The following is a 12,732-nucleotide window of genomic DNA, read 5'->3' as shown; positions in this document are numbered from 1 at the left end:
TGGGAAAAAAAACAGTAAAAGGGAATATTATTTGAATGGGGAGAAATTACAACATGCTGCGGAACAGAGGGACCTTGGGGGTCCTTGTGCATGAATCCCAAAAAAGTTAGTTTGCAGGTGCAGCAGGTAATCAGGAAGGCGAATGGAATGTTGGCCTTCATTGCGAGAGGGATGGAGTACAAAAGCAGGGAGGTCCTTCTGCAACTGTACAGGGTATTGGTGAGGCCGCACCTGGAGTACTGCATGCAGTTTTGGTCACCTTACTTGAGGAAGGATATACTAGCTTTGGAGGGGGTACAGAGACGATTCACTAGGCTGATTCCGGAGATGAGGGGGTTACCTTATGATGATAGATTGAGTAGACTGGGTCTTTACTCGTTGGAGTTCAGAAGGATGAGGGATGATCTTATAGAAACATTTAAAATAATGAAAGGGATAGACAAGATAGAGGCAGAGAGGTTATTTCCACTGGTCCGGGAGACTAGAACTAGGGGGCACAGCCTCAAAATACGGGGCGGCCAATTTAAAACCGAGTTGAGAAGGAATTTCTTCTCCCAGAGGGTTGTGAATCTGTGGAATTATTTGCCCAAGGAAGCAGTTGAGGCTAGTTCATTGAATGTATTCAAGTCACAGATCGATAGATTTTTAACCAATAAGGGAATTAAGGGTTATGGGGAGCGGGCGGGTAAGTGGAGCTGAGTCCACGGCCAGATCAGCCATGATCTTGTTGAATGGCGGAGCAGGCTCAAGGGGCTAGATGGCCTACTCCTGTTCCTAATTCTTATGTTCTTATGATGCGCCACACCCGGTCTTCAGGTGGGGACAGCACATGGATGAAGCATGGCCCTCCTCCTGGGATGCCCTGCTCCCTGTTATCATGTGTGAGGCTGCCCTGCAGGAAAGAAGGGAAGTGTGTCGATCTTAGAGGAGCCAGAGGTTTTGAGGCCCTGCTTGTCAAGATAGAATAGTGTTGCTGGCGTGTGAAGGAAGTAATAAGGAGGAGAGTAGCAGGTGCAGACGGCTGCAGTAGGAGGCAAAGGAGATGGAGTGAAATGTGCTGCAGGGATTGGGAGAGACTGATGGAAATCGAGGGAGAGAAGGGTTAGTGAGTGCTGGGGCAAGAGATAGTGCCAGACTAAGAACATAAGAATTAGAAGCAGGAGTTGGCCATATGACCCATCGCGCCTGCTCCACCATTCAATAAGATCATAACTGATTTTAGAACTTAACTCTACTTCCTTGCCCGATCCCCATGTCCCTTGATTCCCCTAATATTCAAAAATCTATCGATTTCAGCCTTGAATATACTCAATGATTCAGCAGCCACAGTTCTTTCAGGGAGATAATTCCAAAGATTCACAACCTCTGAGTGAAGAAATTCCTCCTCACCTCAGTCTTAAATGGCTGACCCCTCATCCTGAGACTATGTCCCCTAGTTCTAGATTCTAGGACACAACCTCTCAGCATCTACCTTGTCAAACCCCCTCAGAATCTTTATATGTTTCAATGAGATCACCTCACATTCTTCTAAACTCCAGAGAGTATAGGCCCACACTACTGAATCTCTCCTCGTAGGACAACTCTCTCATTCCAGGGATCAATCTAGTGAACCTTCATTGCACCACCTCGAAGGCAAGAAATTCCTCCTCAGATAAGGAGAGAGTAGTAAGAGGTATCAGTTAGGAGGCTTACCGAAGCTGTCCCCATGAGGTCATTAAAATTTGGGGGGGGGGCATGGTAGCCATGTCACATTCTGCACTCAAATGCTGTGCTATCTGTGCCTACTCCTGTCAGGCAGCTTGTCTGGATAACGTCCTGGTGGATAGAACATCTATCAGCCTGTTACAAAACTAAATTGATAGTACCAGCCTTCCCCTGCCTTGCAAACACGCTCCTTGCAGCAGACGCCACATCTGTTGCAAGATGAGCTTTTCCGCCGACCGATATGTGACTCCAAGACTGGAGTTTCGGGGAAATCACACCTCGGCTGATTCAATGCACAAAAAAAAGTTCCCGAAAAAGTAACCCAGACCTCATTTTAAAAACAAACATTCTTATTTTTTTTGGCTTAAAAGCAAAAGGCGTCCTTCCCAGTCAGGGAGACGCGTTGTCTCTGAGTGCAAGGGCCGTGTGTTACCTCAATCCGCCGTTGGGTAGGAGACAAGGCAGCTCGATCAAGCAACACTTGGGAAGGAGGTGATCTGCGGAAGATCGCGCCCCAGAGTCGCAACTCCAGCGACACAGTGAGCTTGGGGACAGTGACATGTGCCAGTCACTTGTGAGCCTCAGTATCCAGCTACTCCAGCCTGCTTGGCGTCAGGAAGCAGCCTGGGAAAGGGAGAATAAATCTTCAGCAAACAACACTTTTAGCCGCGTCAGTCCGCGCAGACTTCAATCGGAGCATGTTTTCCCCCTCAGCGCCCTGAGACCGTCCTGCTCGCAAACCAGTGCCTCGCTGAACACATGCGGCGTGTGATCTCCATTATAGTCCTGTGATTCTATATGACTACTCTTTTATTGTATTCCGATTCTAACACAGGGAAACTGCCTTCGGGCTGGTGCTTCTAGTGCAGAAGAAGATTCAGCATCGCCAGCCAGAGGTGGAGCACAAATTAAACAGTGAATCTCTCCACGAAGCAACCTGGCTTTGTAAAACAAAAACATTATTAACCCTTAAAGAGGCATTTTCACACCTAAGTGCATATTAGAATCGCCACACTAAATTCACCAACATCTTTATTTAAAAAACGAACTATCAATATTATCAATGAGATCTACCCCCTCTCTCCTTTATGCCTTTTCCCTCTCTCACAATCAAGTCTCGGTGTTTGATCGTGCTTATTAAGCACTTCTGTTCTTAGGCACGTTGTCTCTCTGTGTGTGCGGCATGTCAATGTATTTTTTTTTTGTGTGTTTGGTTGGTTGATAAGATTCAAATCATTACGACAGCTGCGGTTTGCAGCGCCTTCGGTTGGAGCCAGTTGGGTGCACAAGTGACTGGCCGGCTCTCCCTGTGCAGTACTGCCACCTTGCTACAACCTGCTGCATGTGCGGCCAGGCAGGCACAGCCCAGCATCTGCCTCTGTCACTTGTCAACGGTGTGCACAACACGTTAACCCTAGCGCTGCCCTGCTGCCTTGACAGGGGGTTCTTTTCAAAAAAAACAGGCTGCACGCATTTGTACCGGAAGACACTTGCAAGGGCGACGGATAGGGAGTTTAAATGTGTCCCTAATCTGGAATAAGCAGGAACAAAATAACTAAAGCGGAGATTCGAGGCGTTTACGTGGCAAGAATCCCGCTGTTCTCGTGCGAGGTTGGAGAACTGCTCCAGTCACTGGGATCTCACCCCGAGGACAGCAACTCGCGAGTTTATTGTCATCCCTTCAGGTGATATAGGATGTTAAGCATGGTTCACTTTCAGGCTACAGCACTTTCTTAAAAGCTGCTGCATATTATGTTGTGAGAAATGCATATTGAAAAGGCACAAATGTCCCCTGCAGTTCTGAAGGCTGATCTAACCTTTCGCTTGCATGGAATTTAAATATTTGAACAAATACGTCCAAACGATACAGGAAAAATTAAGATTCCTCTCGATTAATGGAGCTCGCCGAATAACCAGCCCGGGAATGACTTATAATAAGGAGACAGTGCCAGAGCCTTCCCGTGACCACGAAAGGGGTCAGAGACGAGGACATTTGTGGGGGAACTGTTGGATATTTTCCTGTTGTGCACTTAAAAGTGCAAGGCGATCTTTCGGGCCACATGCAATAAGTATCACCCGGTCAAGTCCTTGAGAAATGAAACACCGCTAAATGCTTGATTTGATCACAATGAATGCTTTCTGTACAGGCTGGCGAATAATAGTCCCCCGCTGCATTGCAATCGGCCAGCAGCCCCCGCGTCCTCTGCTGAATAATGATCAGCGATTGATAAAGGCAAATCAATCGGCCAATTCACAATCAACTTTTTGTTGTGGGGGCGCAGGGGGTTAACTGCAAGCATCCGTTTAATACTTTCGTGTGTTACCAGTTCAGGGAGCGTCAGATTGTAGCTGGCTGCCGAAGAAGCCTTGCGCAACTCTTAAGTTTGTAATTTAAAAGAAAGATTGTCCAGCTGGAGCCATATTGTAAATAGTCCCATTGGCTATTTTACTGCTGGGGCTCATTATATTTCTAGGCAAGCTGAAGGTCAGGCAAAACTGAAAGGGGGCTTTTACTGGCACTTTTGCCAGAGGAAAGAAAGGAGAAGAGGGGAGCCGGGGAGATACAATATAATACCAGCAAAAGTGACGGGTTTATCGAACAACTCCACAGTTTGTCAAAGGTAGGACTGGACAGAGAGGTATTGAAGAGCTCGGGCATTCGGCTGCTGCCAGGGGAAGCTTTGTTGCTGGAGCGGAGAAACCTTCCTCACATGAAGAGAGAGAGAGAGAGAGGGGAGGGTCTGTGTGTGTGTGTGTGAGAGAGAGAGAGAGAGAATCGCTATCAGCTGAATTCATTACTGTAAACATCTCCCAGGGGTTTTAAGAGGAAAAGGGAAGACTTACATTAGCAATAAACAGTCTGGTCAGACTCATCATTACAGGCATATCACTGTGTGAACTAGGAATACAGACTGGGGCACAGAAAGAGTAATAAGTGGCTGTGGATTGTGTGGTTGTTGCCTAACGCATACACCCTCTCGTCTCTAGAAGCGGGACCGCGGCAGAGGCGACACTTGAGGGGCTCCGGTGCTTTGAGGAGAGCTAAAAAGGAAGAGAGAGAGAGAATCAAAGCATGGTCAGACTGGTGAAGCAGAGCCTTCCGCTGGGCTGAGCAGAGACGCTGTTCGGTGATGACAGAAGCCGAGTGGAGTACAAGTCAACCTGCACACCAACTACTGGAACTGTGCTACACTGTCTAAAGCAAGATTAGCCATCAAACCAGCAAAACCGTGAAGGAGAGCAGAGGCAGAGGATGACCGAGACACAGAATCGGACAGCAACGTAAAGGTGGTTGTAAATTCTGTTTCATTTCTTTAAAAAAAACAGTCAAAAATTTATATTGCAACCTGATTTAAATTTTTTATTATCTGATGGTCATATCCATCACCAATACCAATGATCACAGTCACCACTTAAAGCTTAAGCAGTCTCAGGGTTGTGTTGGTGTTTGCTCTCTTTCTCTTCAGTACTGGGTTTTTAATAGTCTTATTTTATTAACTGGCATGGAGTAAGCTGAAGGCAGTTAATGGTATAGTGACAGCCCATAGATTTCTCCAGCAGAGGCAGCTCTAGGTTGAAAAATGCTGCTCCGAGAGTATGTGAATCCAAATGAACTGCTCATTTATTTCTTGTGTGTGTTTTCTTTTAATGGAATAGGATTCTAGATGTACCAGGCGAGCTGAGATGACACCCCCGTTCTGACTTGGAGCAGCAGTGTGTGACGAAGGGACTCCAGATTTAATAAACCCACTGAATGGTGCGGCTGGGCTGTGTGCGTGCGTGTATATGTGCGATTTCAAATTGCCAATCACCAGCGAAAGCAGTATGTGATGTGCTTTAGTTATCACCGAGTGTCCTGGTTTAGATGGAAAAATTTGCAGCGAGTGACTCTAGTTAACAAATTGCTGCTTCCTCTATTAAGGCATAAAAAAAACCGCACGCAAGGATTATTCTCACCAGGCACATATACCGTTTCTCCTCCCAAGCGTTTGGATGAAGCAAATACCGGCTTTACATTCACAGGAGCTGTCACTGGCTTTGTGGATTTTTTAACCGCCTGCTGTTTTACAATTTAGAATTCCTTAATTGTTAGAGTGATGGGAGTGTCACGGACCAGAGTCTGTTTCATGGACTGGATTACTTTATTGCATTTATGGATTATGCTTCTATTGGGACTGAGCGCACAAATAACTGGGGCAGATTTTTGTCCTTCGGAGTGTCGTTGTGATAAGAAATTTGTTTACTGTAATGACCGTGGCTTGACATCAGTGCCTGCTGGGATACCAGAGGGCGCCGTTATTCTCTACCTCCAAAACAACATCATCAACAATGCTGGATTTCCTCTTGACTTGCGAAATGTGCTCTCTGTTCAAACAGTGTACTTGTACGGCAATGAACTGGATGAGTTCCCTGTGAATCTACCAAAAAACATGAAGGAGCTCCACTTGCAGGAGAATAATATCCAGACCGTCTCCAGGGAAGCCCTCAGCCAGTTGCAAAAACTTGAAAAGCTCCATCTGGATGACAACTCCATCTCTACCGTTGGCATCGAGGATGGCGCTTTCCGAGAAGCTGCCAACCTTAAGCTGCTGTTCCTGTCCAGGAACCACTTGAGCAGCGTGCCGATTGGGCTACCCTTGGGGCTGGAGGAGCTGCGGCTAGACGAGAACCGGATATCCATTGTGTCCGAGCTATCCTTTCGCAATCTGACTCTTCTTCAGCGCTTGGTCTTGGATGGGAACCTCCTGACCGACAACGGAATTTCTGAGGGTGCCCTGGAGCAGCTGGCGAAGCTAACGGAGCTCTCGCTGGTGCGGAATTCTCTCACCGTGCCCCCGCCGAACCTTCCAGGTGGCAATTTGGTGAAACTCAGTTTGCAGGAGAACCAAATCAGTCAGATTCCAGTCACCGCCTTCACGCAACTGAAACAGCTCGAGAGGCTGGATCTTTCCAGCAACCAGCTCCGGAGGCTGGTGAAAGGTGCATTCGATGGTATGACCAGTTTGAAACAGATTCTTTTGAGGAATAATCCCTGGTATTGCGACTGCAACATAAAATGGGTGACCAAATGGCTGCAGTCACTTTCATTTTCTATCAATGTGCGTGGGCTGATGTGTCAGGGGCCCGACAAAGTCAGAGGAATGGCTATAAGAGATCTGAATATAAATCTAGTATCCTGTCCAACTGCTACCGCTGCCCCCCACGGCACACCCCTCCCCCCTGCCCCCCTGCCTTCTGTCGTGGCTACTGTCATTTCTACTACTTTTATTCCTGCTGCCAACTCTTCCATTCTTCCCTTCGCACCGGGGTCGACTGCTCTTGTGCCTACGGGAGACAAAGAATTCACAGACTCTTTGCCAGTTGGCCAATTGCGAATGACTGTTCAGTTTGTGAATGACACGTGCATTCAAATCAGTTGGCTGGCCATCTTTGCGGTGACCAAATACAGAATCACGTGGGTAAAACTAGGCCACAGTTCAGTCGGTGGCATTGTGCACGAAAGGATAGTTAGCGGGGACACGGAGCAGCTGAGCGTGCTGAACTTGGAGCCCAAATCCACCTACAGGATTTGCATGGTCCTGCTGGACGCCTCGAATAACTTTCACCCCGAGGATGATACAGCTTGCTCGGAAGTCACCACAAAGTCGTCGTCTTTTAATACTAACATGGCCTCGAGTCCCGAACAGGCGACCCAGCAGGACCTGAACTCCCCTTTACTGTTGGCGGGGCTGATAGGGGGCGCGGTGATCATTGTGCTGGTTGCCCTGCTCAGCATTTTCTGCTGGCACATGCACAAAAAGGGGAAATACAATTCACACTCGTGGAAGTACAATCGTGGTCGGAGGAAAGACGACTACTGCGAGGCTGGGACAAAAAAGGATAACACAATTCTTGAAATGACTGAGACCAGTTTTCACATAGTCTCGCTAAATAATGAACAAATGCTTAAGGAGGATTTTAGACTGCAGTCGATATATCCTCCAAATGGAGCGATTAGTTATACAGACTGCCACACCAGAAGCAACAGCAGATACTGTACGAGTGGGGCTCCAGATTTGGAACAATGTCACACATGACCACGCAGTGCAAAGACCCTTCAGTTATAGGACTTTCTAGAATATATTTGTGAAATATTGTCCAGACAGATTGCGTCTGCCGACTGTGTAATTTATACAGTGTAAAAAAAATTGCTATCTTTTCTATTACAAAAAATAAGTAGCAACAATTTTGTAATGCAGTCAAGTGATTTAAAAAAAAATTAAGTAAGATGTATAGTTGTTGCTGTACAATCAAGGCCTATGTTCATAAATGAAATGTTTTTTTTTACCATATGGTGGCATTTAATGACATAGCTTCACAATTGGGGTTTAAAACATCTTCTGAACAGTCACACTGACACTTAATTTAGAAATCAACAAAGACTAACAGTCTGATCTTTCCACTTCCTTCTCCCCCACAGCTCCCCCCCCGGTTTTCTCACCTTCCTTTCTTGCAGGCGTTTGCATTTTGCTGTGCTATATACCCGTACCTTGCCCCTTCAGGCCTAAAATGTGAGTGCTGGCATACGGCCTCGAAGGGCAGTACAGCTGAGCTTGACATCCACCTGCATTCCAGCAGGGGTCACTGCATAGCAATCAGGAGTGGTAACTTTAGATGATCTTTTTCTCCTCCATCTTTCATCCAGGAGCACTGTGGCCATTTTCAGCACCCTAACTTATGGCCCGGCTAGGACCAAGTAATTCAGCCCGGACTGGAAGTTGAACCTGGGACCCTCTGGTCTCCATGACTGAAATCCACTTCACACATCTATGTAATAAGCCACTTCAGGAGCTTAATCTGATGCTTCAATTTACTGACCAGTACTTACCGTACACTGTACGTACTATATAATGTGAATTGGCTTATAGCAGCGATCTCCTTAAAACTCCAGATAAGCTCCAACCTTCCTTTTTATTTAATGCTGTGATTAGATTTACCCAAACAATGATTACATCACACAGTTTGTTAGAATTCGAACTCTGCAAATGTCAATATGTAATACATTTGAAGAACATGGTAGATTCATAATAACGAGGAGCAAATTCACGTGGAATGCCTTTGCTGCAAGGGCAGCTTATAGCACAGTTGTCGATTAATGGAAATTAAAGGTTTATTCTCAAATAACATAAAGTAATTCATTCAAAGAGTGCACACTCCTCATTTTTGATTTGTTAAACGTTTGTGATTTTTTTGGAGATTAGGTAGTTTTTTGAGGAACATTTAGAAAAGAGGTTAAGAGCACTTTGGCCCCGAGCTACCTAACCATGACAACAATGGAGAATTAGGATGACAGTTCCCTGACCAACTCGGTGCCTATGAAAATAATCATATGGGAAGATCGAAATTGTAATAAAATGACATGAACTGATCAGCATTCCATAGGGTCCTCACAGGTAATGTGAAACTTTTGCACCTCCTCCGTTCAAATGGAAGCCATTTGTTACATTTCACACTTTTCGCACAGATGAATGGGCTACAGCTGTGGCGCCCAATTATTTTTATAATCAGATACACCAATTAATTGTTGGAACAATTACCTGAATGTTTAGCTACATTGCGTTTTCACAAAAATGGCACCACTTCTTAGTTTAGCGTGCAGATGATACCTTTCACAGAGACATGTTGCTGTTGCACCGAATGACTCATACCCAGATCATTCAGATTGGCTGGTTTGGTCTTATAAGATGGTCGGCCAAATCATCAATGGACTGTCCAGAGAGCCCCCCCCCAACATTACCTTTTATACTTTTAACCAAGGGTATTTGTTCTGTTCTCCCATTTGTCTCTCTCTGTCTCCCTGTGCCTTCCATGCCACGAGAAGGATGATCTGCTTCCTCCCCCTTGACCCTCTGCCAGCTCTGCTGTGTTTGGCAGCCACATGAGACGGACGTACATGAGGGCAGCCCGAGGGGAGGGTGTAAACTCCACCATGGCATGACCGAGATCAGGAACTCGCCATGCAGAAGCACAACCTTACCCACGTACCATTCCATGGCGTCACTGCCAGAGCTCCAACACTTAGGGCTGTGTGCCACACTATCCCATTTAGCTGACACAAAGGACAGCTTGTTAAGTGAAGAATGAGACTCCATTTTAGTGGCGATCATAAGCTCACTGTATTAACAGTATTCTGTACAATGTCTGAATGATAATAGGTAAATATTGACACAGTACCTTATCTTGGACATACTGATGTTAATGACAACTGAAGGATTAGCTGTTCACTTAAGTTTCTGATGATTATACGTTTAATCGATTCAATTCGATTAATCCACACAAATGTCGCCCCCACTGAGATGTTCATTCTTTGTAAGCTCCACTTGGCAACAGACAGCTCTGAAGTTGAGCCAGTTTTGGGAATAAGCAATACTGGTAAACAGGCATTACATCCAAGGAGAACAGAATAATAATCAAAACCCAGCTTCAATTTTTAAGAAAATGCCTACCGCAAGAATGCTTAAAAATCAAATGTATTAAAATCAGCCACTACTTTTGTAATACAGATGTCAGTACATGTTTATGTAAATGACAGTGTCAAAATATTTTGATTTAACTTTCTTTTTGTTCCAAATTTTCCATAGTGCAAGGAACCAAAGTTCATTATCTTGCACCCTCTTGGTGTATCATGTATGTGCCTTGAATTTAAATCATGTTACATCCTTGAAACCTTCTCATTCCCACCCCCCTCTTTTTTTTTGCAGATAAACTACCAATACATTAAAGAAACAAAGCTTTTATGAAACAATAAACAGCTATGAAAGTTGAACATGTTTTTAAAAATCATGTGAATCATTTTAATTTCAGGTAAAAATGACCCTGTGACCTTTGTGTTCGTGCTGCCTTTGAGGTCTTCTCTTTGGTTATGAATTGTTACGGAAGTGACGAGTAACCCTTTTGTGAATTAACGACCGCTTTTTACCACTTTAATGTACTTCTGGATACAAAAGACTGAAATGATTGTGTTTTTTTTAATGAGCAAATGCTGTTTTTTTGTTGTAATTTAAACAAATACAGTGACCAAGCAATTTGTCTGTGAAAGTAAGCATTTTTGTGGAACAGCACACAATAACCTCTCATGCGATTATTTATTCCCCTTTTAAAAGAAAAATAAACTGAGCATTTATTGAATTGGACAGTGTTACATTATACAATGCAGTACATTCCTTTAGATCCAAAATGCAAGGACCTATTGACCACAATTAACAACCAGTTAATCCTTATTTTTTAACAGAGCAATGCACTGCTAGCTTTTTATTTTTTTACGTAGTTGCTTCGGAGCCAATGTTGTAATAAAAATAAATCCTTTCAAAATATTTTTTCTACTGCAAAAGTTAATTAAAAAAAAAAACTTTTTTTTTTACAATGGGTGAAAAAATACATTTCTGAACCATGGGGAGTTAAAGGGAGCAAGGTCACTTGTACTCAATTTTCCTGTTTAGCCTTATCTAGATCAGAAAATCTCACGTTGAAAGTGCAACAGTACATTTTATGTTTTGTATATATTTTTGTCTTGTCAAGGTGGGAAAAAGAAATCTCATGCTTTATATATAAAATGGCTACTTGATGTAACTTATAATAATGCACAGATTTACTTGTTATACTGACAGGTTGCAGATTCCAGAGATACTCTGTACCTCACTTGCATATTCCTTACTTTCAACAAATTCTCTGTATTTCTAAAACATTGTTTGAAGGATGTCCATAACCAAAATACAAAATAAAGTATGGTCACAATGTATACAGTACTGGCATTAAAACAGCTTTACATTATTCAGAATAAACAGAAGACACTGAATGGGTAAGGTGTGTGAACTGTTGCTCTCATCCTGTCAGAAGCTAGCATTTCCACTGCCTCCAGGACCTATGTAAAGTTCATCAGCAAATCGTACCCTGTAAGTAAGCATAGAAATACAAGGGAATTGTGAATGCTGCAACACAACAGGTCACCTGCCTTGTAAAGGGGTGGAGGCATAGTACAGGACACCAATTCCCCTCCAAGTTATACACCATGCTGACTTGGAATTACATCGCCGTTCCTTCATCGTCACTGAATCAAAATCCTGACATTCCCTCACTAACAGCATGGTGAGAGTACCTTCGCCACACGGAATGCAATGGTTCAAGAAGGCGGCTCACCACTACCTTCTCAAGGGCAATTAGGGATGGGCCTTGCCAGCGATGCCCACATCCTAAGAATGAATAAAAAATAACTAGTCCGATAAAGAGCTTCAGTTTGCATATTAAACTGCAAGAGAAATGTATTATCCAAAGACAGAAGATTGAAATGTTTCATGTGCTCATTTGTCACTTATCGAGTATTTTTATATTATGCCCCCAAAAATCCATGGGCTGTGATCCCAGTTGTTTCCCAGTTGTTTCATTGATGCCATGCAGTGTTGATTCTGCCACCATTTGCAGGGTCAGTGATAGAGCTTTGGATTTGCATGGGGCTTGTGAGTGACTACAGGTGCAGCTTTGTCAATTGCCTGCCCGATTCCACTGGAAAATTCCTGTTCATTCCCAGCATTGGAAGGAGTGAGGAGGGTTGCCCAGGCCTCCCTCAAGAGCTAAAGCTGCTCCCCCTCCCCACCCCTCTGACCCCCCACCTCCCCTCTGTTTATGACACACAAAATAAATGTCCTTTCCTTCCTGGCTTGGGCCCCCTTTTCCCCTGAGTAGGGCTTACTTGCACCCTTTGGAAACCAGTATCCCTCATCTCTCTTGGTTTATTGGCATTCTGATATAGGGGAAACAGGAACTCCAAGTGTATGACCTCTGACCCCAGCTCTTAACCCTTGGCATCACTGGCCTTGTAAAAGACAGGCAAGAGTTCTGCCCTTACAAGGCTCAATGGAATTGTCCTTTTTTGGTATGATTCCCGGGAACTTCCAAGGAAATATTTTTTTAATCACAACAGCTACTTCTTTGCTTCAACCACTATTGAATGATGATACGATATAGTGGAGGACATCACTGAAAAATTGGGTT

General features: G+C 44.4%; 1 protein-coding gene across 3 annotated transcripts in view; it reads left to right on the top strand.

The window, feature by feature from the left end:
• Positions 1 to 11,016, top strand: part of LOC139263449 (leucine-rich repeat transmembrane protein FLRT2) — an 82,607-nt gene extending 71,591 nt beyond the window's left edge. For 2 of the 3 annotated variants that reach the window (XM_070879548.1, XM_070879550.1), the window contains 2 exons: positions 4,693 to 4,992; positions 5,362 to 11,016. In XM_070879548.1, coding sequence (XP_070735649.1) covers positions 5,802 to 7,781 — 1,980 coding nt within the window. In that variant the 5' untranslated portion in view covers positions 4,693 to 4,992; positions 5,362 to 5,801 and the 3' untranslated portion in view covers positions 7,782 to 11,016. Of the gene's footprint in view, positions 1 to 4,188; positions 4,326 to 4,692; positions 4,993 to 5,361 lie in introns of those variants that run through there. The other variant, XM_070879549.1, reaches the window with a different exon arrangement.
• Positions 11,017 to 12,732: the final 1,716 nt, after the last annotated feature.

This window comes from Pristiophorus japonicus, chromosome 4, assembly GCF_044704955.1.
Source record: "Pristiophorus japonicus isolate sPriJap1 chromosome 4, sPriJap1.hap1, whole genome shotgun sequence".
Taxonomy (NCBI): domain Eukaryota; kingdom Metazoa; phylum Chordata; class Chondrichthyes; family Pristiophoridae; genus Pristiophorus; species Pristiophorus japonicus.
This window is presented reverse-complemented; position numbering and strand designations above follow the sequence as displayed.